At 33.9% G+C, this 27,164-nt stretch overlaps 1 protein-coding gene across 3 annotated transcripts in view; it reads right to left on the bottom strand.

The window, feature by feature from the left end:
* Btaf1 (B-TFIID TATA-box binding protein associated factor 1) overlaps positions 1-27,164 on the bottom strand; it is an 89,653-nt gene that overhangs the window by 40,774 nt on the left and 21,715 nt on the right. For 2 of the 3 annotated variants that reach the window (XM_046450015.2, XM_046450016.2), the window contains exons 3-14: positions 26,873-26,987; positions 25,728-25,874; positions 19,266-19,429; positions 17,427-17,563; positions 14,906-15,035; positions 14,571-14,639; positions 13,149-13,238; positions 12,095-12,190; positions 11,813-11,989; positions 10,570-10,710; positions 9,220-9,344; positions 6,478-6,598 (exon numbers count right to left, since the gene is read on the bottom strand). In XM_046450015.2, coding sequence (XP_046305971.1) covers positions 6,478-6,598; positions 9,220-9,344; positions 10,570-10,710; positions 11,813-11,989; positions 12,095-12,190; positions 13,149-13,238; positions 14,571-14,639; positions 14,906-15,035; positions 17,427-17,563; positions 19,266-19,429; positions 25,728-25,874; positions 26,873-26,987 — 1,512 coding nt within the window. Of the gene's footprint in view, positions 1-6,477; positions 6,599-9,219; positions 9,345-10,569; positions 10,711-11,812; positions 11,990-12,094; positions 12,191-13,148; positions 13,239-14,570; positions 14,640-14,905; positions 15,036-17,426; positions 17,564-19,261; positions 19,430-25,727; positions 25,875-26,872; positions 26,988-27,164 lie in introns of those variants that run through there. The other variant, XM_058581080.1, reaches the window with a different exon arrangement.

Raw genomic sequence — 27,164 nt, 5'->3', positions numbered from 1 at the left:
AGAAAATAAATTTCTATTTTTTCACCAGAGAGAATTAAAGACAACTAGAAAAACAGTAATAGTGATATACAGATAACTTAGTATTATTAGTCTTTCATACTCTCTCTCTCGTGGTTTTGTTTTTGATAGGTCTCACTAAGTTGCTAAGGCTAGCCTTGAACTTGTGATCCTAATGCTTCAGGCTCCCAAGCAGCTGGGATTACATTATAGATGGATGTCACTGTGCCCAGCTCCATAATCTCCTTTCATTTCTGATTTTCTCCATTATATTTACCAACTCTTCCCCTATCCTCAACTCCATTGATGGCAATTCAAAAAGTTGTTTGTGGATTCAGAAGCTACATCTGTAGATTCCTTTCTATCACCACCATTTATAACCAGGAAAATGTAACACGAACTGTAGATATTTTCTCAGGCTATAAATTTTTGTTTGTATTTGTTATTTTAGCCAATTCTACATTATAATTATTTAAAAGAACCAGGGAGAAGAACAGAGACATGGGTAAAACATAAAAGATTTTTAAGGCAATAAAACTATTCTCTGTGATGTAATTTGATGTAATTGTGGATACATGACATTATTCATTTCTCAAACCAGTGGTTCACTGATACACACACATTCATAGATACACCATTGCACGTATCAACATTTCCTGGTTAAAGAGACAACGGGTGGGGGGGGGTAAATTCCTTTGTTTGATTACCAAGCTAATAGCACAGTAAAAAAAAAAAAAAAAAGTCACATCTTCACTGTAAGTAATTACCGACTGAAACCAGTTTGGATTTCTTAGGAGTTTCTATTTTGTACTCCCCAAGAGTACACTTAGGGAGTATAAAACACTTCCATATGCTAACTTACTCATTAATAAAGACACAGGAATTAAAACATTTTCACAGATGTGATGGTATGCCACAGGGAAATATAATGAAAATAAGATTTCATGAACTATTAACTGTGGTTCTATTTAAAGACATTTTAGAAAAGTGTATACCTGTATACTTAAAATGGGCAAAATTTAAAAATATGGACATCTTCCTTTTTAGTCTTCCAATTTTATCAGGGAAAACAAAAAAGTTACTAAAGATAATCAGAATGATTTCAAGAGAACAGAAGCTTCAATCTTAATGAGGTAGCAGTATGCTGGGTCAAGTTTGACCTCACCTAATTATTCTGGAATTATTGAGAATAATAGCTGGATACATGAAAAACTGAAACCAGAACAGTTACTAATAATTCAGAAGTGAGATTCATTTCTTACTTTGTATGTAAGATGACTTTATATTCAGAAATGGGAAAGCAATTCAACCAATACTTAATCCATTTTGTCCCTATATAAAATGTAGGTTAAAAAGATGAATGTCAGACTTGAATCTGAATCTGAAGTATGCAGCTCACTGTGAGCTGTGTAGCTTATATGGGTTTGGGAAAGTTTCTTAATCTTTGATCATCAGTTCTCTCAAATGCAAAATAAAAATAGCAGTAGCCACTTCATATACAGTGTTTAGCACATCTCCTAGGATAAAACAAGCCAATAATAACTCAGATTATTATTATTTTATTATTAATATCACTTTTAAATATTGCATAAATATATAAATATTTATATAAATATGCTATATCCAAGAATATAAATAAGATTACCAAATTATAAGAAAAGAATTCTTGAAGTGCAAATGTTAGTGTTTTACTATCCGAACTACTAATTATTTATATTTGTATAGTATTAACAAAATTTTCAAAGCACTTTCATATATGTTATCTCACTTAATCCATACAATTCTGAGGAAGGCTGCATAGGGATTTAACCAAAAAGAGTTAAATAATCTTGACTGAGGTCAAGAAGTCAACAGATGGTAGAGTCAAAGTTAGAACACAGATCCTTCGGTTTAGTTAAAGGATCTTTTCATTATACCATTGAAGTGGTAACAAAATGCTCTAGTTTAATTTAATTTTAATAATTTAATAATCTTTAATTTATGATTGTTTCTATATAAGAATGTCAACTACTCAGCAATAGTAGGATGAGATAAACGGCAAGCAGCTCAGAAAATGGAAAGCAAGTTAAATCAAGCATAAATTTTAACATTAGAGGGTTAACATCTCTCATCCAAATTGCCTAGTGCCAGATGTGTTTTGAAATTCAGAATTTGCCAGGTACAGTGACACACACTTGTAATATCAGCAGCTCAGGAGGCTGAGGCAGGAAGATCGAAAGTTCAAAGCCAGCCTCAGCAACTCAGTGAGGCCCTCAGCAACTTAGCAAGACCCCATCTAAAAATAAAAAAATTAAAAAAGGGGCTGGGGATGTGGCTCAGTAGTTAAGTGCCCCTGGGTTCAATCACTGTTAAAAACATTTTTTTTCAGAACTTTTCAAATTTTAGAATAATGATATTGTATGTATTGTACATAATGTAAACACCCAATAAGTCTGAGGCTGTACTTAAATGAAACATATTATTTCTGAAGCAAAATTTAGGAATAGGCCCATTAAGAAGGAAAAAAGAGTAGAGAGCCTCTATTCAGTATAGTTTGCAATCAAATGAATAGTTTTATAAACTAACTCAATTTGCAAGAAGTTTTGGATTTCAGAACTGCAGGTAAGAGATCATAAAATTGAATCAATCAATAAGTAAGTATCAGATAATTTGTGAAGAATACAGTAACTGCCTCAAACATGGTTTATTTTGATCTTTAGCACATGTGCTATGATCACAAGATTAAAAATAAAAATTAAGTTTTCACTGCACATTAATGCTTTTATCAAAATAATATTTTAAATACAGAAAAATCACAATGAGTTACTAAAGTTGGAATAGATTTGTGGCACTAAAGATTTTGACTTATTCCATGAAGGGATACTCAGAGGCAGAAGGAGAACTGACATTTAGTAAGGTGAGGGTGAGGATAGGGAGTTGCAAAAGCAGAGTGATCAGACATGTGCAAAGATATTCTGATCAAGTGAACATAACATAATTACAATTGTGATACAAAGATAGAATTGGAATATTTTATTGACTCCTGAATATAAATATGGAAACAGATTAAAAGTAGATTTAAAATTGATAAAAGCCAGATATCTAAAGACCAAGAAAGATAGGAATTTAATTCTAAAATAGAGTCAACGATAAACTACTAACAACTTTGCAAATAATTGAAGCTATGCTCCCCCAAATTTTTGTTCAAAGACTTAATGCTCTCCCTCCAGAAAAACTATGACTGTATTGAAACTAAGCACTGGAGTAAGAATGATAATATTTTCTATAAACATGTAAAAGGAAAGAAGTAGGTAAATTAAAAAACAAGTGATATTTAAACAGGATTACAACTTATTTTTAAATTTTCTTAAATAATGTAAATCAATAAGATAAAAACTAAAACAAATGCCAATTGTGGATGATGAAACATGAATGATTTAATTCCTTGTTCTTTTCTCTACTTAACCCCCCCCCCGCAAAAGTAATAATGGTTGTAGTTGTAAAAGATTTTTTTTTAAGGGTTCGCTTTATACTACTATTTGAAAAAACATAACAACAAAAAAAAAACAAACAAACAAAAGTAGTAAAGGATATAAAAGGAAATTTATGAAGGTCAAAAGCAGAATGTACTGAGGATGAATAATTAACCATAGCTACAGTCTTCAGTGGTAAGGGTACTCTGAGGAAGACTCAGGGCAGTGACAAAGTACAAAATGATCTATAATCAGCAGTATTAAGTTTCAATGACAGCATTACCCAGTAAAAAGATACTCTGAACAAATAATAGTTATTCTATGTATGTATAACATGTCAAAATACACCCTACAGTCATGTATATCTAGAAAGAAAAAAAAAAAAGATACTCTGAAGGTAAAAGCAAGACACAATGGGAAATTTCATTAATGATGGTATCAAAAAGGTTTGTTTTTTTTTTTTTTTTTTAATTCACTTATGGTGCTGGAGTTGAACCCAGGTCTCATACTACTAAGCTACAACCAGCCCTCAAAAAGTTTGTTTTGTTGACAGTATTGGAGATAGAACCCAAGGGCCTTGTGCATGTTAGGTAAGTGCTCTACCATTGAGCTACCTCTCTATCCATTTTTTTTTTTTTTTTGAAGACAGGGTCTCACTAAGTTGCTCAAGTTGGCCTTGAACTAGCAGGCCTCCTGCCTCAGTCTCCTAAGTAGGTGGGATTGCAGGTGTGCAACACCACACCCTGCTAAAAAGAAATCTTGAAATTCAACAAGAATAAAACAAGCAACCCAATTTTAAAAAAGAGGGGCTGAGGTTGTGGCTTAGTGGTAGAATGATCTCTTAGTACCTGTGAACCCCTAGGTTCAATCCTCAGCACTACATAAAAATAAATAAATAAAAATAAAGGTATTGTGTTCAACTACAACTAAAATACTAAAAAAAAATTAAAAAATGGGTAAGATCTGGACACCTCACCAAAGAAGACAGACAGATGGTAGATAAGCATATAAAGGTGTACGATATCATCTGTCATTAGTAAACTGCTAAAACAATGAAATACTACTACATAACTACAAGGATGGTTAAGATCCAAAATAAACAACTGCTAGCCAGGGTATGAAGTAACAGGGACTCTAAACCATGGCTAGTAAAATGCAAAATCACAGTCACTTTGGAAGATAATTTGGTGATTTCTTATAAAATTAAATATATGGTTACTATATTATATAGCAATTATGCTCCTTGAAACTTACAGGAGTTGAAAACTTATAAAAAAATCTGCATAATGACATTTGTAGTAGCTTTATTCCTAATTGCCAAAAACTTGAGGTAACCAAGATGTTCTAAAGTAGGTAAATAGATAAATAAACTGTAATATGTCCATATGATGGGATATTATTCAGTGACAAATGAGCTACCAAGTCATAAAGACAGCAGAAACAATAATTTCATATTGCTAAGTTAAAGAAGTCAATATGAAAAAGACTGCACACTATATGATTTCAACTGTATAATATTCTGGGAAAGGCAAAACTAAGACATTAAGATGATTTAGTGGTTGCAAGGAATTAAGGGAGTGAAAAGGTAGGATGAACAAGAAGTACAGGGGATTTTTAGTGCAGCTTAAATACTCTGATGATACTGTAAAACTGGATATATGTTATTATTGTATATTTGTCAAAAAAAAAGAGAATCTACAACACAAAGAGTGAACCCTAATGTAAAATGACTTTTGCTAATAATGTAATAATATTGGCTAATCAATTTTAATAAATGTACCACACTAATACAAGATACTAACAATGGAGAAATTGTGAGGATAGTAGAAGGGATGTAAGGGTATATGGGAACTCTACTTTTCCCTTAGTTTTTCTGTAAATCTAAATTACTCTTAAAAATCAAATCTGTATGTTTAAAAAAAAAAAAAGATCAAGTAGAAGGAATAGATTTGACAGCTTTGAGAGGTTTTTCTAAAGTAAATTTAAGACTGCTTACATCAGAAATACTTAGGCAAAAAAAAAAAAAATCATAAAACTACAGCAAAAATGAAATGAAAATTAAGAACAATCCATGCCAGTTGTCATATCAACCCATGCCTGATCAACAGAGAATTATAAAACACCTGATAGTTTTTCTACAGAGAAGATTCTGATTAGACAAAATCAAAATAAGGCAAAACTCAACTTACAAATGTTTATTCACAGTTCACAATATCATGCTGAAGGTTAAAACAAATCTACATAGAATATTCCTAATTCACATGGAAACACATGGTTAATGGACACAAGAGAGACATTTTATTCATGCAATAATCTATTACCTAAAAAAGTTAACCACTGCTTTTTTAAAGATGACTGGCCCAAACTATAGTACTATGTACAATATAGCACGCTATTAACAATAGATTCCTTACTGATATTTCCCCTCAGATATTTTGTTTTACCTATATGGGGTTATTTTAACAATTGGAGTGTGAAGCCTTTTAAACAGGGCAGGACTCATCAGCTCACCACAGACTACATTCACCCACTGATATTACCTAAAGGATCCATGTAGGTATTTCAATATGCGACTCCTCAAGTATATTATCCTTGGAAATATCATACTCTTAAGAGTAAACTTTAAGAGAAAGCAATAATATGGGAATTCAGTGGTCAGTCTTTAAGAACTATATTTCAAAGTTTCCAATGTAGTCTTTCTAACATGGGATAAGTTCTGCCAATCACCAGTTATCAACCATACAAGGCAAGCAAAGACTGAATAACAGGTTTCCTATAGGAAGGGGCTAGTCAATCATTCAGCAAATATTGAGGACCTTGTATGTGTTAAGCACTACTCCAAGTGCTAAGAATACAATTAGAACTAAATATTTAAATATTTCTGCCCTCATGGTGATTGTATTCTTCTATACAGGCCCAACATTCTGATCATTGAATATGTAGCAAGGGAAAGCTAATGATCAGGTTTATTTTATGAAATTAATTTATATAAATTTCAAGACTGCTATATACAGTTATTAGTTCTTACCTGGTCCTGTGTTGATAATAACGTAAACAGAGTTTCCAATGCTGCTCTTCGAACTGATGATATAGTGTGATGCAAAAAAGGCCAGACACGTGGAACTAAAACTGTAAGTGACTGCTGAATACTAATAAAGAAGACACAAATTAATCTTACTCATTCTCAGTTGAAACTCCATACAGTACCTATATATCATTCTCATGCGGATCGTGATATTGATATCAAGTGTCTTTTTGATGAATAAAAGATGATTCTATCTTACTTGCATATGAACATTCACTTAACATCCTCATTCAGGCGAGCGCACTACCACTTGAGCCACATCCCCAGCCCCTTAACATCCTCATTCAAAACTGTTATCACAGCACCAAGAGTCAGAGGAAATGCAGCCAGAAAGAAGGTTTTTCTTTGGCCCTAATGCCATGAATAACCTTTATGAAGTTAGAACTTTCCAAAATAACTATATTTATAACTATGTTTACTCAGGAAAATGGGACACATATTCTAGCTACACAATCAGGTTTGCCAATCCTTATTCCAGCCCCATGGCTAACCCCAATGGGAGATGCACTTAAGTTTAACCCCCCTTTAAGGCCATCTCTGCCATGTATCTAAGGAGCAAGAGATAGTATGATGGTAGCTCTGAAATTTGTTATCCTGGTTTAGCATTACTAAGTTAGAAAACCTTTTTTTTTTCTTCTCACAGATTAGATTTTAAATGGGAAAAGAGAAGTCAAGTCTATGCTAACTTGAGCCATAAGATTCTTGCCACATTCATGAGTCAGTTGTAAAAGTTTCCTAGAATTAGGAAATGATTCATAAGTAGCATTTGAAATATACACCTCTGTAGAAAAAGGCATGAACAAAAAAAGAACATGCCAAGGTTAATTTCTTATCTATTCATCTCTAATGTTTCCTCTCAGAACTCCTCTTTTAATATTATTTTTATTATTTGCAAGTTTGTATGAACATTACTTCTTGCACTTAAGTTCATTTACACATGTACTAAGTTCATTTATAAAATTCTAATTTGAACACATGCACACAAAGACATAAGACACTTAAAATACATAAAGCATTATAACAATGTCTTGTTAATAGTGTAATTGTTCATGCACCAAAAAACATGCTGCATCCCTTCTTACATAAGCTGCAAAGTATCTGCCAAATAACACACAGATGAAGCAAAATTTCTAATAATGCAATTTTGAAATAAACAAATAAAAGCATAGAAAACTACATTATTTCACATCAATTTCCCAGAATTTTCAAAACATCATTTCATTTTCTTACATTATCTAGTTTTTCTGACACCATCCTATAAGGCGCAAATAAATGTCAGATCCACTCCAGCCTTTTTTTTTTTTTTTTTAAGTTTTATTGGAACACAGGCAAGTTCATTCCTTTATGGGTTTTATATGGCTGTTTTCATGCTGTAACTGCAGAATGGAGTAATTGTGACAGACACTGTTTGACTCACAAACCAAAAATATTTACTATCTGTGCCTTCACTGTGAAAAACTTAACCAACTCTTGATTTAGAGCAATTTAAAATCTCTGCATTTTGCAATTTAGGGAGAGTTTTCATATGGATAAACTCACTTAATTCCTGTAATTTTCATTAGTAATTAAAACATACAAAAAGTAGGAAACCCCATACATGTACCACCACTTCAATTTCTCTCTTCTACTGTTTTTACAAACACTTATTTAGTTATTCCTACTTATGTGCTGTCCTACTAGTCTAAATTTAGTGTTAAAATAAAAGAAAGTCATATTATTTGAGAGCTTTTCTACATGTTTCTTTATACATCTAATTTCCACTGGAAATACTTATAAGCCAGAACATTCTTAAGTCACAATTTTACAAACTTTCATTGACCACCCTCACGAAGTTAAGAAAAGTAATTAACATTCTCAACTGTGAATTTTTAAAACTTGCATAGAAGGAGTCAATAATATTTAGGAGCCAGTCTTAAAAGATAGGGAACACACTAATTAACTGAGCTTTACATTAAATATCAGGATATCAAAGCCATTAACTTTAAATTTCTGATGTATGTTTTTGGCTTCACCTAATCTCTGCCTTTGAGCATAACAGTATTATGTATTCACTTTCTGATAAGAAATTACTGAAATCAAGAATAAGAATTGAGGAAATTAACATTACAAAGAAAAAGTTCAGGGGCTGAGGCTGTAGCTCAGTGCTAAAGTACTTGCCTCACATGTGTGAGCCACTGGGTTCATTCCCCAGCACCACATAAAAATAAATAAAGATACTGTGTGTTCATCTACAACTAAATAAATATTAAAAAAAAAAAAAAAAAAAGTTCACAGAGAGAAAGTTTTTGAAAATAGAAAACTGATGGTCAAGTATAATCCTATAAACTTAATATCATTAAATAATGTCTACATTATGGGACCAAAGCTGGTAACAATATGTAATGATTATGTTTTTAAAGTGAACTATTTTATAGACTTACATAACTAAAATAACTCTAGGATAAGGAAATTGGGGGTAGGAGAGAAGCATCGAAGACTGAATTCAGAACCTTGTGCATGCCAAACACACTCTATTACTAAGCTATGCCCATCCCTGAAAATAACTTCTTACCCCAAATGTGTTGTGGCTACAATAAGGAGAAAGGGGCTGCCTGTGATCTTTGCCATCCTCAACTTAAATTTTATTACTCTTAAGATTAATCATCTGAAAAGGGTATGTGAAGAATAATAATCAAAAATAATTACCTGCATTGTTGGACCTGAGGATAAGTTAACAAAGATGAAAGAAGAGTCATAATACTATTTGTTGAAGCTGTGAGATCATCTAATTCCAGAAGAGCATCCCATAATGTATTTATAATGAATGGTACCTATAAGATCAGTTTTCAAGAAAAGTTATCAACTTTACACAAAAATTTCACAAGCCCTGCCAATCCCAATTAACTTTGATAGTGGCAGTTTTAAACAAAATTAAGAGGGACATATTATTTGCTATTAACATATCTCTATCCCTCTTTTTAGTGCCATTAAACTCTACTTTGGCATTTCCCTTCCTAACCATATTCACACTGGGCAGAAAATTCAGAAAATAAAATAGCCAACACTGTATTTTATATAAAAAACTAAACTCTGAAGATACTGTACAGAAATACAAGACATGCCCCTTTATATAAAGCAATCTTGCTACATTTAAAATGGTACTAGCCATCATGAAAAGACAAATTTAATTTCTGAGCTCAAAATACAATTCTAGTTACACATTTAACTATTGTGTTCTGGATTTGATAAAATGGAATATCACATATAACTTAAAACAATCACTTAAAAAAAATGAGGAACCAACCTAGATGCCCTTCAATAGATGAATGGATTAAAAAATGTGGCATATATACACAATGAAATATTACTCAGCAATAAAAGAGAATAAAATCATGGCATTTGCAGGTAAATGGATGGAGTTAGAGAAGATAATGCTAAGTGAAGTTAGCCAATCCCAAAAAAACCAAATGTCGAATATTTTCTTTGATATAAGGAGACTGATTCATAGTGGGACAGGGAGAGGGAGCATGGGAGAAATAGATGAACTCTAGATAGGGCAGAGGGATTGGAGGGGAAGAAAGGGGGCATGGGATTATAAATGATGGTGAAATTTGATGATCATTATTATCCAAAATACATGTATAAAGACACGAATTAGTGTGAATATATTTTGTATACAACCAGAGATATGAAAAATTGTGCTCTATATGTGTAATAAAAATTATAATGCATAATGCTGTCATATATATAAAAAAATGAAACCAGATTAAAAATTATTTCAAAAACTAACATAAAAACAAACAAAGAAGGAGTAAAATAAAGAAGAAATTCTTTCCTCTCAAGGAATGTCTCTGTATATTATGTATAGGAAGAGAGTAAACAGGCACAATTCATTCTTCCCAGGGACAACATATATATTCAACATTACATGCACCAGAGGATATCTGTCACAAGAAAATTGAGAATAAAGGAGGAAAAAAATCCATATTCCAAATGTAAATATGCTCTACAGAAAACAACAACAACAAACAAAAAATACTAAAAAGTTTAAATTACTTTTTGTGTCTGAAGATAGACTAGGCTTTCAACTACAGGCACTAATGATGCTGCAGCAACCGCTCTGACATCATCATCAAGATCCTGGAGTCCTTCAATTATTCTAGTTAAAACTTTAGGCAATAAAGTATTAATTACATCCTGTAAAATAGTACATCAAAACAGATTAGTTTTCTACAGTACAACTGTTGTGCTTATACATTTCTATTAAATTTGCCATGTGATAGCATAAAGTCCAACATTTATATATTTTTAAAAATCACACAAACAGAAAAGAAAAATAACATCAGTAGAAGCCAACATAAACAATCCATGTGAGAAAGACTATTAAGTACTTTATTACTGATGTGTCTTCAATATCTGAAGATGTTTCCTAAATAAGATTACAGATTTTTTTTTAAAGAGAGAGAGAGAGAGAGAAAATTAATTTATTTTTTTTAGTTTTTGGCGGACACAACATCTTTGTTTGTATGTGGTGCTGAGGATCGAACCCGGGCCGCACGCATGCAAGGCGAGCGCGCTACTGCTTGAGCCACATCCCCAGCCCAAGATTACAGATTTTCAGTGTGAACATGGACACACACATACACAGGGTAGAACCTTAGCTCCATTTCTTATTCAATGTCAGGGACACCAAAGCAGGTATAAGAGGAAAAGAAAAGGCATCCCTTGCTGCTTCTCACTATTCCCATCTAATCTCTTCTCATTTTCCCCAGTAGGACGGGCACCCAGAAACTACTTCTTTGATCATACACTAGGGGTCTCCCGGAGAATTGATCTTGCTATGAAATAGGGAGAGCTTTTCTAAAACTAGTAAGGCGTTTCCATTTGTGAGAAGCACTGCTGTTCTCTACATGGGCTACAGATCACAACATAGAAAAGCAGTTTTTGTTTGTGAGGGTGATGGGTGTGGAAAAAGTACTAGAGCCAGGAAAAATAAGGAAGGAAGTAAAGAAGAAAATAAGGTACAGAGAGCCCTTGAGTTAACGAGCAAAAATCACAAGGAAATGTCATGTTGTTGGCAGTCATTTAAAACAAAACAAAAAAACCTTAGAAAACTTCAAAAAGCTGTGAGCTTGTATTTAAGGACAGGAAGGGAGTTTTCAATTCTTTTACATCATGAACAAGACAAGAGAGGAAAAGCTGGTCCAAAACATTAAGGAGCCATTCTGTGTGGTTAATGAAAATAAACTAAGAGGAACACCCCCCACCCACAGCATGCTTCAAACCATGAAGGATTTACCTGACGAACTGCCAAAGCATATTTTATTCCCAGTAGACCACCATGCCTAACTTCCCATTGTTCTTGTGTAAGTAATTTTAGCAGCACATCCACAGTCTTATGAACTCCTGTTTCATTCATGTGTTTCAAAACCACACCTAATGTCTGAGCACAAGTTTCCCGAACTGGTGCTACAACCTATAGATGAGAAAGAAAGAGAAGTTATATTTGCAAAAATATACAAACTTATTTTCTATAATTTAAAATTTGATTGGGCAAAAGCTTCATTTTGATGACACTTACTTCATCAGAAACAAAGTCTCCAAATCTATCCAATGCAAAAACACAAAGGAGTCTAATAACTAAATCTTCCAACCATTCTTGATGCTGCTGAATCATCTATCAAAACATAATCAGTTTTTAATAACAAAGATCACACTTTGTAAATAGGTCTTTAGGAATAACTTAGATCCAAAATAAAAATAAAATACTAAGACAGACTATTTTATTTTTTTTTAATATTTATTTTTCCGTTTTCGGTGGACACAACATCTTTATTTTATTTTCATGTGGTGCTGAGGATCGAACCCAGTGCCCCGCACACACCAGGAGAGCGCGTTACCGCTTGAGCCACATGCCCAGCCCCTAGGACAGACTATTTTAGCCGAATGAGCAATAACCAAAAAGTAGAACCATTTTAATTACTACCTTTAAAAATTAAGTATATCCTCTTTGCTGATTTAATTTGACTCCTACATAGTATATAAAAAGTCTTAAATTGATGGATTCTCTTACTTGTACTTCAAAGAGAAACTAATGACTTAAGGTTGCTCAGGTATCAAATAAACTTGTTACATATCTACTATTCTAATACCAGTGTCTCTTGCTATAACAATCATGCTGCTCTCCAACCTTTCCACTAACCTCTTATTCACCTTACTCTTCCACTTCATTATGTCTTGCTCAAATACTCTTGCTTCTACATGTTTTCCCACTCAATGTTTCCAAACATGTCCTTCCCCAAACTCATTTTTCCTGTTTATAAACAAACTTCCTATCTTTCCTTTTTGCCTCTTCATTTTTTTTTAAATTTTGTTTATCAATGGATCTTCATTTTATTTATTTATTTATTTATTTATTTATTTATTTATTTATTTATTTATATGAGGCACTGAGATTCAAACCCAGTGCTTCACACATGCTAGGTAAGCACTCTACCACTCATAATTCTCCCTATTATTTACCCCTCACTCCTATTTCATGATGCAATGATGCATACTTTTGTTACTTCCCTCTATGGTAAAAACAAACCAATTACTAAAAAGCTTGGCAATATTCAGAGCTTTAATACACTTACCTCTTCTAAAGTGCTATCTCCCATTTTACCACCACTTTTTCCATGAGCTTTAAGAATTTCCCTTAGTCCAGTGCCTGCACCGTGTCGAACCTAAAAAGAACCAAGAAGCAAATGTCAGAGATGAAATGTTTAAAGAAACCAATCTTTCCTTCAATTAAGAAAAAGGGAGGGCTGGGGTTGTAGGTCAGTGGTAGAGCACTTGCCTCGCATGTGTGAGGCACTGGGTTTAATCCTCAGCACTACACCAAAAATAAATAAATAAATAAAAATAAAGACATTGTGTCCATCTACAACTAAAAACGGTGGGGGACGCTGGGCACAATGGCACATGCCTGTAATTCCAGTGACTGAGGAGGCTGTGATATAGGAGAATAATAAGTTCAAGTCCAGCCTTAACAACTCCAAGGGACCCTTGGCAACTTAGCAAGATACTGTCTTGAAATTTTTAAAAAATAATAAAATAAAAAGGACTGGGGATGTGGCTCAGTGGTAAAAGCTCCAAGATAATCAGTGTTAAGTGCCAAAAAATGAAAATTCAAACAAAATGTCTCATGACTAATGCTTTACTGTTGCCCTGGGATAAATCGCCTTTCTTAGTGAAGGTAAAGATACTTTCCCCAGTGTCATCTGGAAGGGAAAAAAAAACAAAAAACAAGCTACTGACACCATACTCAAATCCTCATTTGAGCCAAGACTTGAATAAACAGAAGTACATAAAAGAACAGAAATGCTGCTAAAACCTTTCAAAGCATTTTTTTTTTCCCTTTGCTGTGCTGGGATAATGCATAGTATGCAAGTGCTCTACTACTGAGTTACATTCCCAAGCCCAAAGCAAAAAAAAAAAAAAAAAAAAAAATTATTTTTTAGTTACCCTAGGGCCAAAGGGGGACAGACTAGGTTAAGACTACCAATTCAATCAAATGTTTCACTATCATCTTTCTTACATACTGAAACCTGTTCAAGATTTTCTTTGAAGAATATTTTTGAGGGTGAAAAACTGGTTTTGAAACCACTCCTTGTTTTTTTTTTTGTGTGCGTGTAGAGGATTAAAATCAGGGTCTTGTGCATGCTAAGCACAGGCTTACTGAGCTATATCCCCAACCTCTGAAAGTACTGTTCTTGATTAATCAAAACTATCCATTCAAAGAAAAGGAAACAATGCCTGGGAGAAAAATGCATACTTTTAGATTATAGTCAACAGAATGAAAAGAAATAAACAATTCACTTTAAAGCATGACTAAAAGGATATAAAAGGAGAAAAGCCAATTTTTCTACTTCAAGGTCAATGATATGATGTGCCCTGATGTCCTAGTCTCTAGAGAAGACTAGAGACCCTTGACAAAGTATACTGGGTCAAGACACTGTTTCCTTCATCAGCACAAAAAATACTAGCCCAGAGAAACTGTAATGAAGATATCTTACCTCCCAGGAGGGATTAAAAAGGTCATTGCAAAGTTCTTCACAAAAGCTTTCCAAAGGCCATTCATTTGTCTGAATAAGAAAGAAAGTTACTACTAGTTTAAAAGATCTGTTTTATGCTAACATTTAGTAATTCAATAAAAGTATTCATTTGTAGGTTTAAGTGGCAGTGATCAAGCTCTAAATTTTTTTAAAATAATTATTTTTTAGTAATAAAGATGCAAAATGTTTACCAATAAAATTTCTCAACTGATAAATTATTCAGTACTCTCAACTGGACATTAGCTTCAAAAATTATAAACAATTTTAACAGACACTTTAGGCTATTTCAGTAGTACCTCTTCAATTAAGGAAGAGCTGTCTGGAATGTTGTCAATCAAGACTTTGGAATCATTTGCAGTCTGATTAACAACAACATTTGCTATTTTCCGTCTCTTTTCTTCTGGCTCCCCATCAGTGCTATCATTGCTAAAAAATAAAAGACATCATTTCAAAAAGTAGGCAAAGGATAATGTGAACCACAATGAATGTAAGAAAATCCATCACTTGAATAAATGCTCTAGCATATTCTGCTTATATGATTTATTAAAAATCTCATGTATTACATAACTGAAAGTAACTACTTAATATTTTTTGAGCAAAATAAATCCCACCACTCTATGGGTCAATGAATGCTTCCTTTCAAATTGAATGCCAAATCTAATGATCACTCTTTCTTCCCCGTAGAACCAGCTCCACTCCTTTTTAAATTACAACAATGTAATCTGGCCTAGCATAACACTATCTTCTTTGGGCTTCAGTATTCTGGAGAAAACGAATATGCTGAATAATACGGGTTCATGCAAGAAATCTGAGCCTCCCTAACCTCAACCTCTATTATTCTTCCCTTAATTTTCCCCAATCTAGCTACATTGGTTGGTCACTTTACATTCTTAAATTTATTAGGTGTGTCTCCATTGTTAGATATTTGCTTTTATAATTTCCTCTATTTGGAATGTCTTTTTCTAGATAGTCAGAGCCACTCTTACTTCTTTCTTATCTTACTCAGAAGTCACTTCTGTGAAGCCCTTCTAGGCCATCCAATCTAAAATTTCAAATTCTGTATCCACATTTCTTCCTCATTTTATCCTTTTCTCCACATTTAACCCTTATCATTAAAGTGACAAACATATATAACACAACATATCTCATTATACATCCTTCTTTCCCTTTAAGCTCCAATGGCAGAAATTCTAATCTATTATATTCACTACTGAATACTCTGGGCCTACAACAGTACCCGGCAGATAGAAAGTATTTAACAACTTTAGTGGGATGAATGATTTGTAAACTCTGAAAAATAAGTCTATCTTTCCAACACTCAAATCTTTGGGTAAAGTATTTGAATAAAAACTAGTAGGAACGTTTATTAGGTTACTAAGAGTAACCTAATTATCCTTTATCCAAAATGCTTGAGATAAGAAGTGCTTCTGATTTTAATTTTTTGCATTTTGGAATATTCTGGAACATTTAGATCAATTTGTTTATGATCTAATGAGTTATTCACTTTAAAAAGTAGTTAATTTCAATAAAATTTAAACCCTTAATAAAACAAAACTTAATCCCACGTATAAATTTCTTTGAGAGAGAGAGAGAGAGAGAGAGAGAGAATTTTTTTAATATTTATTTTTTAGTTTTCGGTGGACACAACATCTTTATTTTATTTTTATGTGGTGCTGAGGATCGAACCCAGCGCTCCATGCATGCCAGGCGAGCACATTACCGCTTGAGCCATATCCCCAGCCCCGAAGTATAAATTTCTACCAAGGGATGCTCATTGGTGCTTAGCTTTTAAACAACTACTATAAACACCTTTTATCTTTATATGAACAGAAAAACAACAAAGTACTGCTATTTGCAACAACTACTATTTGCCTATAAAGTTCTAATTTTATAAGAGTTTCAATGTTTATTAATTCATCATTTACTCAAAAATTTCTTGAACACCAATCAAAGACTCTGTTCAGATAAAAATAAGGGCCAAAAAAACTGGACATTAAGAACCTCAGAGAACATCTGGAGGAAGCCATTTTGAACTACCCTTTGAGAACCACTGGTCCAAGCCACACACAGATAACACTTTGATTAACTCATTAAGAAACTGATGGGCTGGGGATGTGGCTCAAGCGGTAGCGTGCTCGCCTGGCATGCGTGCAGCCCGGGTTCAATCCTCAGCACCACATACAAGATGTTGTGTCTGCCGAAAACTAAAAAATAAACATTAAAAAATTATCTCTCTTAAAAAAAAAAAGAAAAAAAGAAACTGAAAAGAATGGCTTTACCTATAGAGTTCTTTTCTACAAGACTGAGTAAGCAATCCTGGATCATTACCACAATTTAGCATAAGCCCAGCCTAGGGAAGAGATGATACAATACCTTGACAATACTTCTCACTTTACTTGGCAGTATTCTTAACTTATGATCTTTTGACCACCTCTCTGAAATCCTTCTCTACTAATCTCCCTTTCATTCACTTATTCCCAGCCAAACTTCCCTTCTGATTCTTGTATATTCCAAGATCAAGGCATTTACATTTATTCCCTCCACCTGGAATACTCTTTCCCCTTTGTAATCTTTAACCATCATTTGGAGCTGATAATTAGAAACAAACAAAAAAAAAATCTATTCGGAAGGACTTTTCTTGGGAAGTGGTCTTAGTCCCCAGTAACAGTAAATACTCTCTGACAACTAAGAAAAACAATCCAAACAGTACTCCCCAATTAAACAAAAAACGGCAAAATGTTTTTTACAAATCAAGCAGACATAGATTTAAACTACACAACATTATTGTTTTAAGTGAAAAAACAGAAAGATTACTACCTCTTCTCATTAGTTTCCACTGCATCCCTGGATCTCTGTTTTGCAAAAAGCTTGGCCATTCTTTTAGCTTTATTCTTTTGTCTATTGCTCATTCCTGCTCGGAATTCTGAGTCAATCAACTCTGCTGCCTGGAGCATCTAAAAGAGTAAAAGAATGCTGAGTTTGAACTTCAGAGGTTAAAATAAGTACTTATAGTCTTAGCCTCAGTAGAGGACTAATTTACAGAGGATTATACTATAAATTTCAGTATATACAGATCAATCACATTCTTTGACAGCCCTATGCTATGCTATGCTATTCTATTGTATAGCTGGATCCATAATTTCATTTTCTTCCTCCTCCTTCCTTATTCTTCCAATTCCCAACAGATACACCTTTTAACTTTTTATGCCACACATGGCACAAATGAATGCTAACCCATAAAAAGGGCTTTGAAGAGGTGAGACTTCAAAATAACCACATTACCAATTAAAAGTTATGAGAATAAAGAATGTCCACAAAAGAAATATTATCATCAAGAATGGGAAGTGATACTCCATGTATGTATAATATGTCAAAATATACTCTAGTGCATCCATTGGGAACTGAAAGACCAATGAAAAAGGAGGAAAAAAAGTGAAAAGAGGGAAAAAAGTGCTGATTCTATTTGCCTTTTATTTTGTCCAGCCACAAAATAAAACAAAAGGAAGTTATCTAAAAGAATGTGATCAATCTGTATACACTGATATATTAAATTGTATGAAGTGAGAAAAGGTAAACAGGGCTTAAATGGATACATACATACTTGCATGTGTACAGAAAATTGCAGGAAGGATGCACAAGAAACTTAAAAAAAGGGTTGTTGATGAGGCATAGGGACATGTATGTCCATGAACATGGGCAAAAAATGTTTTACTTCATACTGTACAACCTTTTTTTGTTGTTATTGTTTGAAAGTGTTTTTTGGACATTTTCCCTCATAAATCACAGCTCTGAAGATGTCTATCATCAAATCTGTCTATAATAGTTTTAATAGCTTTTCTTCTTTCTCACTCTTCCTCCAAATTACTTTTTCTTTCATACACACACACACACACACACACACACACAAAAAAAGGAACGGAAAGAACAAATGCAGCAACTAGGATCTTTCAACACCAGTGGCTCCTAAAAGGGTCACCACAGCTTTTATTTAACAGTCCAATGTTTAGGAGATAGGCTAAGTTTCTTTCTCCATACAATCTGTCTGCAGAAATTTAGTTTATATGCTGAGAGTGGTGACACATGTCTGTAATCCCAATTACTTGAGAGGCTGAAGAAGGAATATTGCAATTTCCAGGGCAGCCTAGACAACTGAGAGAGACCCTATATCTCAAATATAATTGGGGAGGGTGGAGGGATAGGGGAGATTGAACTCAGGGGCACTTGACCACTAAGCCACATCCCCAGTCCTAATTTTTTTTTTTTTTTTTGGTATCTTATTTAAAGACAGGGTCTCACTGAGTTGCTTAGTGCTGTGCTTTTGCTGAGGCTGCCTCAGCCTCTGGAGCCACTGGGATTACAGGTATGCACCATTGTGCCCAGCTCAAATACAATTTTTAAAAAGGGGCAGGGATATAGTGATATAGGTGAAGTGCCTGCTTATTAGCATGTTTGAAGCCTGGGTTTAATCCCCCATATCACACACACACACAAAAAGAATAAATAAAAATATAAATTTTGTTTATGAAAACAGTATAGTGGCACTAAACAACAATAATAAAATTAAGCACAGCATTTAAATAGAATTACAAATGCATAAGTGAAATGAAGCAAACCCTCTGTGTTATTTGCAAATAAACAACCACATGTTTTACCTACAGGTTGTTTGTTTACAAGGGCTGCTGAAGTTGGTGTATAATCCAAATCTTCATCATTGAAGAGTTCTTCAGTACTCATTCCAATTGCTTCTCCCATATTAAGGCCAAGTTTCTTCTGTAATAGTTTTCGCTGACGTGCTATCCTCTCTTTAGGATCTACTTCACCTTTAAACAGAAAAGAAATACATTTCCTCCAAATCAGTTACGAAAATGTCTTCTATATGCCTATCAGACTCCATTAAAACAAACCATTATACCCCTTTTACCAAAAGAATCACACAATAATATCAACATCCCATAAATCCATTGCCTAATCATGACTGAAAAATAGTATTCTAACAAAACATTTTAAGAGTTTTCCCTGAGATAGTTTCATTGTCACATTATCCATTATCTAGTATATATGAAATAATAAGATTTATTCTTATGGAAATAAAACAATCTTATTTTATAGCTAGAAAGCTCTAACTAGACTACAAAACAAAATCTGAATTTTAATAGCAGATCACCAGTATTGGGGACTAACCCAAAGTCTACCACTAGGCTATGTCCCCAGTTCTTTTTTGAAACAGGGTCTCACTAGCAAAGTTGCCAAGGCTGGCCTCAAACTTATGATCCTCCTGTTTCAACCTTCCAAGTAGCTGGGATAACAGGTGTGCATCATGTACCCCGCTAAAATCTAGATTTTATTTAGCAGAAAAGATCAACAAATAAATATTTATTCCAAATGTGGCCTTTATATGTTTTCAAATGATGTATTCCAAATAACAAAGATAAGGAAAAAAAAATAGGTTTTGAATGTTTCAAGTAAACCCTTGATCCTTCAGTGGACAAGAGCAGAATACACAAAAAGATATTACTTCAAAAATAAAAACTGAGCCTTAAAACAATGAAACTACAAAAGAGGTCTCTCTACATTGTTGAAATGTTTTTAGTTTTAAAAACAATAATGACCTGCTTCTTGTAATGTCTGAGTTAAGTTCCTCTTAGAATAACCCTCTGCAGATAGCAACCCTGGTCAAAATGTTATTTTAACAACTACCTGAAGGGCCAGGCACAGCGGCACATGCTTGTAATCCCAGCGGCTCGGGAGGCTGGGGCAGGAGAATCACGAGTTCAAAGCCAGACTCAGCAAAAGCGAGGCACTAAACAACTCAGTGAGACCCTGTCTCCAAATAAAATACAAAAAATAGGGTTGGGGATGTGGCTCAGTGGTCGAGTGCCCCCGAGTTCAATCCCCAGTACTGTCTCCCCACCCCCCAAAAAAATTATCTGAAGGGACTAAAAATGGAATAAAAGTAGGCATTTACTTATGAGAGTTGACAACAGCTAGAAGAAGGGAATGGCACTGGATGGGATTCTCCTTTCTGTAGCTTTTAGACTGAAGACAGATCCAGTCCATGCAATGTGGGACAGCTAAAACTTGGATTAAAACCCCCATCATTGGGTATGTACAAAAATAATTCCAGTTACTTAAGAGGTCAAGGATAATTGTAACTTTTGAGATCAGCCTGGGCAAAATAAGATCCCATTTTTAAAAAAGAAAGGAAAGGAAGGAAGAAAGAAAGAAAGATAGATTGGGGACATAGCTCAGGGGTAGAGCACTTGCCTACTACACCCAAGGCCCTGGGTTCAATCCTCAATTACCACAAACTAAAAACTGTAAAATCTGCAAGTCTTTCTGGCTTGAAGAACTAGAAAGAAAAAGAGAGTTAGGGACCACAACAGTTACTAGGAAGAAAAAGTCAAAAAAGGCAGAGCCAAAGAGAAGGCTGTCCAAATTCTGGGTAAATTCAGACCAAGTCTCTGGCTGACTCAGAGCAGATTCCAAACAATGAAACTAAAGCCAAAATCTAAAAGCCAAAACTGAGATTTGAGCTACCGTCTACCATAAAGGAGACTGAACTTGAAATTCCGAGTTCTGTTAAATTAAATGCCTGCTAAAGCAAACAAGCAAGCAAAAACAATAACAATCTTCAAAGGAATAAAACAGAATCCAGCTTGCATGGCATAACATTCAAAATTCAACAATGTACAAAGAAACAAGAAAACATAACTTATTCTCAAAAAAAGACAATGGAGACCAACTTCAATACAAACAGATGTTGGAATTATAAAATTTTAAAGCAGGGGCTGGGGATGTGGCTCAAGCGGGTATCGCGCTCGCCTGGCATGTGTGCGGCCCAGGTTTGATCCTCAGCACCACATACAAACAAGGATGTTGTGTCCGCCAAAAACTAGAAAATAAATATTGGGGAATTCTCTCTCTCTTTAAAAAAAAAAAAAAAAATACCACTTGCTAAGTGATGACTACAGTGCTAAAATAAAAGCATCTTTAAAAAAAAACTTTTTTTAAAGCAGCTAATACAACAGTGCTCAATTTAAGGAAGATATTGTCACAATTTAAGGAAGATACTATCACAATGAATGAAAGGATACCTTGGTAGAGAAACAGAAACTACAAAGTAGAATTGAATCCTTGAAAAGGATCAGTCATATGATGTGCAAAACATACCAATAAAACTATTTTAAAAAAAGAAGTTGTCCTAGACTGCACTTGGTGGCACATGCTTGTAACCCCAGCTACTTGGAAGACCAGGGCAGGAGGATAACAAGTTCAAGGGAGTCTTGGCAACTCAGCAAGACCATCTCAAAACTAAACCAGAGACTTGGGATATAGCTCAATGGTAGAATGTTTACCTAGCTTGGGTGAGACCTGAAGTTCAATCCCCAGTATCAAAAATAAAAACAGAAACAGAAACTAAAGGCAAGGGGACTGGGGTTGTAGCTCAGGGGTAGAGCACTGGCCTAGCATGTATGAGGCACTGGGTTCAATTCTCAGCACCACATATAAATAAAATAAATGTCCACTGACAACAAACAAATAAATAAATAAATAAAGGCTGGGGAGTAGACCCATGGTAGAGTACTTTGTCTACCATGCATGAGGCTCTGGGTTCCATCCTCAACACTGCAAAAAAAAAAGTTCTGACAAGGATGTGGAGAAATTGGAATCCTTATGCACTGTTGGTAAGAATATAAAGTGATGCAATTGCTATGGAAAACTTATAGTAGTTTATCAAAAGATTACAAACAGAATTATATTATCTGCTTGGAAATTCGCTCCTAGGTATACAACCAAAAGTACTGAAAGCAGAAACTACTCAAACTGATATGTGTTCACAACTGCATTATTTACTATGGCCAAAGTGTGGCAATGATGGATGAAAGGGTAAATAATATGTGATTTATACACACATGAAATATTACTGAGCCTTTAAAGGACAGAAACTCTAACACTACAATGTGAATAAATCTAGAGGACTTGCTGTTAAGTGAAATAAGCCATTCATACAAAGTAGAATCGTGGTCACCAAGAGCTGGGGCAAGGGGAAGTGGGAAGTTTCTATTTAATGGGTATATTGTTTCAGTCTTGCAATATTTAGACTTCTGAAAACTGGCTGCACAACATATGTACTTAACACTATTGAACTGTATACTTCAAAACAGTTAAGATGATAAATTTTATGTTATGCATACTTTACCACAATTTTTTTAAGAAACCTAATACATTTCATAACAGTAATAAGAATTACTACTGAATTACTACTGACATACGTTACAACATGGATAACATTCTGCTAAGTAAAAGAAGCCAATCACCAAAGATCACATATCATATTTCATTTACAAGTAAGGTCCAGAATAGGAAATCTATAGTCAAAACATAGACAAATGGTTTCTTAGAGCAAAAAGGAGAAAGAAAGTAGGAGGATAAAAGAGTAATAGTTAAAAAATATGGGTTTCTTTGTGAGGCAATTAAAATGTTCTAAAATTGACTGTGATGCCAGCTATGGTGGTGCATGCCTATAATCCCAGAGACTTGAGAGGTTGAGAAGGGAGAATTCCAAGTTCCAGGTCAGCCTCAGCAACTCAGGGATACCCTCAGCAACTTAGTGAGACCGTCTCAAAAGTAAAAAAATTTAAAAAAGGGGGCTGAAGATGTAACTTGGTAGTTAAGCACTCCTGGGTTCAAGCACCAGTACCAATTAATTAATTAATTAGATTTAACTGACTCTAGTGACACTGCATGTCTGTGAATATGATAAAACCCACTAAACTATACTTATTGCTAAACAGTAAGTTTACTTACTTACAGCAATAACTGTTCCAAAAATAAAGCCTTTTAAGAGTTCTACTTCCTAATTAAAATAACTATACTTTGCTGAAATGGGTAAATTGCATGAAATGTGAATTATATTTCAGTAAAGCTATTTGAAAAAAATTTTAAAAGATTGCTCTACTCAAGCCTGGTGAGGTGGCACATGCCTATAATCCCAGCAACTTGAGAGGGTAAGTGTTGAGAGCCACAGCCGAAGGGGCCCCAGCAAACTTCCAGCTACCAGCAAACTTCCAGCTGCCAGCAGATGATTGGCTCACAGCGGCCCCAGCAAACTTCTAGCTGCCAACTGATTGGCTCCTCTGCGGTGATGCTCATTGGGCTGTTTCCCCGCCCTTTCAGACCACGGAGCTGCTCATTGGGGGACTTTTTGGGCTCCGCCCACGCAACCCAGCCAATCAGTTTCTGCTTGACAAGCGGCTTGTGAATTGTGCCCAGCCAGACTGCAGCAAGAAAGGAAGGAGGACTACAATTTGGAGGCCAGCCTGGGCAAATTAGAGAGACACTGAATAAAAAATAAAAAGGGCTGGAGATGTAGTTGCAAAGCACCCCTTGATTCAACCCTCAGTGCCAAATAATTTAAAAGAAAAAAAGAAAAGCAAGGTTGCTCTACTCAGAAAGGAAAAAAACTAGGCATCCAAAGGTAAATACTGTTGGATCACAAGTCTCAAAACACTGACCCCCAAACTTGTCCTCCCATTCCAAGGAAAGTCCTACAGGGAAATTATCAACACAACTTAACTGCAAAGCAAACTTAGACAAATAGCTATACTAATCACGTATAGACACTCATATATGAGAAAACAAAAACAGGTCATTTAAAGTAAAAAAAAAAAACAAAAAACCCTAACTTCAGGTTTTCAATGAGCACTGTTCAAGCAAGTGTGACTTATCATACTAACACTGAGTTCTCAAAAAAAATGGGGTTTTGAATCTGGTTGTATATCAGAGTCACTTAAAGAGCTGTTCTTTATTTTTGTTTATTTTTTGTTGTTCAATATATTGTTTTAGTTGTAGATGGACACAATACCTTTATTTTATTTATTTATGTGGTGCTGAGGATCAAACCCAGTGCCTCACATGTGCTAGGCAAGTGCTTTATCGCTGAGCTACAGCCCTAAAGAGCTGTTCTTTTAAATACAATTTTGCATTGCTCTCCATAGATCTAAGAAATCATAAATCTACAGGATAAGACCCAAACACACATTTTTAAAAAGTGGCAAAGAAGATACTGTCTTTTATATGTGGAAAAAGAATCAAGGATCTCTTATAACATCTATGATATTCTAATAAGCTTAGAAACTTACTGTTTACAAATAATGGTTTCAAAATTTTTTTTAAAAGAGTTCTATGTCCCTTATCTAAAAAACTATGCTTTTCTTGAAACTTAAGAAAATTATCCTGTTAATACTCTCCAAAAATAAACTAGATATTTTAAATAAAAACCATAATAAGAGAAAATGGCTTCTGGCGATTTTTAAGTGGAACAAATTGAAGTTCGTTTAGAGATTAACAAAACTAAAATGCTCTGAATGATAATTAATTAGCAAGAAACAAAAAGCCCTATTCAGTTTTGGTTTTTAGTCAAAGGGCAACTTATTTACTTACAGAAATCCATTAAAAACATCAAGGTTTTTCCACTCAAGGCCACAATCTTGAATGGCCAAAACATTTATTTTATATCCAGAAGATTCTGTAAGTTTAATGATAATGGGACAATTATCTACCCAAATTTTAATTTTTAGTTTTTGCTTTAGATGCCAGCATGAGAAGATCCAACCATATTAGAAACACAAGATGGAAGATAAAACAACCATGGGGCTGGGAGTGCTTCTTGATAGTAGACTGCATGCCTAGCACGCAGAAGGCCCTGGGTTTGATCCCGAGCACTGTCAATAAATAAATAAAACAATCAAATGATCTCTCAAATTTCCACAGCTGGGAAAACATTACTATATACTGTGCTAAAACTGATTTTTAAATCTATATCCTGAAGCTTCTGAGTAATACATCTAATTTCTATATTACATAGTAAAATTACTCCTGAAATATTAATATGTATCAACTAATGATACATGGTACACATTCACTTAAGAGGAAGAAACATAATTCTACTGTAGCTTTTAAAAACAGACTGATGGCTACCTTTCCCACCAATATCATCCTTATCTACCTACAAACTTCAATTTACATTTCCTGACATGTTAGATTACAATGAAAATATATACCATGTGACATATCAGTATGAAAACACAAAGTTCAGGCTTTATTACTATTACATACCTGATTTTTCATCTTGGACTTCAAATTCTGCACCAGCAGACCCCAAAAGTGATGCTCCATGTTGTAACAGTCTACATATGTCAAATCTGTCAAAATTCAATCGATCTGTAGTAGATGAATCTTCCATTGAACTTTCCGAAGTAGTTTCTAGATAGGTTTAAAATATTAATGAACATATAGACAAAGTGTAGAATCAAAGGAAATTGCACATCATAACTTGCAGTATATGTATAATAAGGAATAATGAGCTAGCAAAGAGAAGGTTCTTTTCTACAAGTTATAATGTCTCCTGCTTATACATTTCACTAGACAAGAGAAGACAAATCAACACAATAATTCAAAATAATAGGTCCAGAAAATAAAAGCAAAAATTTTAGACAAGCTAAGATGTATGCTAAAAGTGATGTTATTCTGGTGACATGAAAATGGATATAATTGCAACATTTTAAATTTTTACTTAGGGAACACTTATTCTGTTTTATAAAATGTGGCTTGATTTCAGAAATGAAAATAAAGCTAATAAAAACGTTAAACTAAATTAGTAATTTTGTCCTTTAACATCAGTCTTGCCTTGTTCTGGGAATCAAAAAAGAATTCTAATTGAAATAAAAATAAAAAATACATTTTCACTTAAAATGTATACCTTTTCAACTTTTCAAAAGCATAATTTGTTTTTAAATGTCATTATAATCAGAAGACAAACACAATTTTTTTTTACCACTACAGAATGCTCTAAGGAGCACATAAAAAATTAAAGATTTGCCCTTTCAATTATCCACATGTAACTTAATTATGCTTAAATTTAGAAAATAACCTCACTATACTATTCTCCCATCAATAAGAAAATGGATTGTTTCACATATTAGCACTGTATTCACTTAATTTCTTTTTTCAGAATTTTCATTCCTTGAGCATACTATAGTATTAGTAATTTTAATAATGTATAAAAACATTGTTTATTCATTTATTTTATGTTCAGTGGTAAAAATCACCTTATTCAATATCATTTTCTGACAAAAATCTCACCTGAAAGCACTAAAACTAAACTAAATTAAAATAAAAGTTATTCAAATATAAACTACACTATTATAGTTAATTCTGCAATTAGGTTTTTACTTCAAGCTACTTTTTCCACTTAAAAGCACCTTGTTTTGTTCTTGGTACTGGATTCCACTCAGGCACATTTTTCACTATAGCCTCAACAGCTTGTCCTGCTGCAATCCGGGTATCCCAATTTGCACTCCTTAAATAAATCAATACCTTAAAAAATTATAAAATAGAATAGTTACGTATCCAAAAATGTTTGTTCAAGGTAGCCAAAACCAAGAAATACAAATTTACTTGTTATTAATTTATAATCTGGCAGCCCTCCAAATATAATATAAAATAAATAAATAAATAAATATATATATATATATATATACACACACACACACA

Source organism: Marmota monax, unplaced genomic scaffold (assembly GCF_021218885.2).
Source record: "Marmota monax isolate L192 unplaced genomic scaffold, Marmota_monax_Labrador192_F-V1.1 WCK01_AAM20220418_F8-fsc00004, whole genome shotgun sequence".
In the NCBI taxonomy this organism is placed as follows: Eukaryota; Metazoa; Chordata; class Mammalia; order Rodentia; family Sciuridae; genus Marmota; species Marmota monax.
The sequence above is the reverse complement of the archived record's forward strand: the minus strand, read 5'-3'. Positions and strand labels throughout refer to the sequence as shown.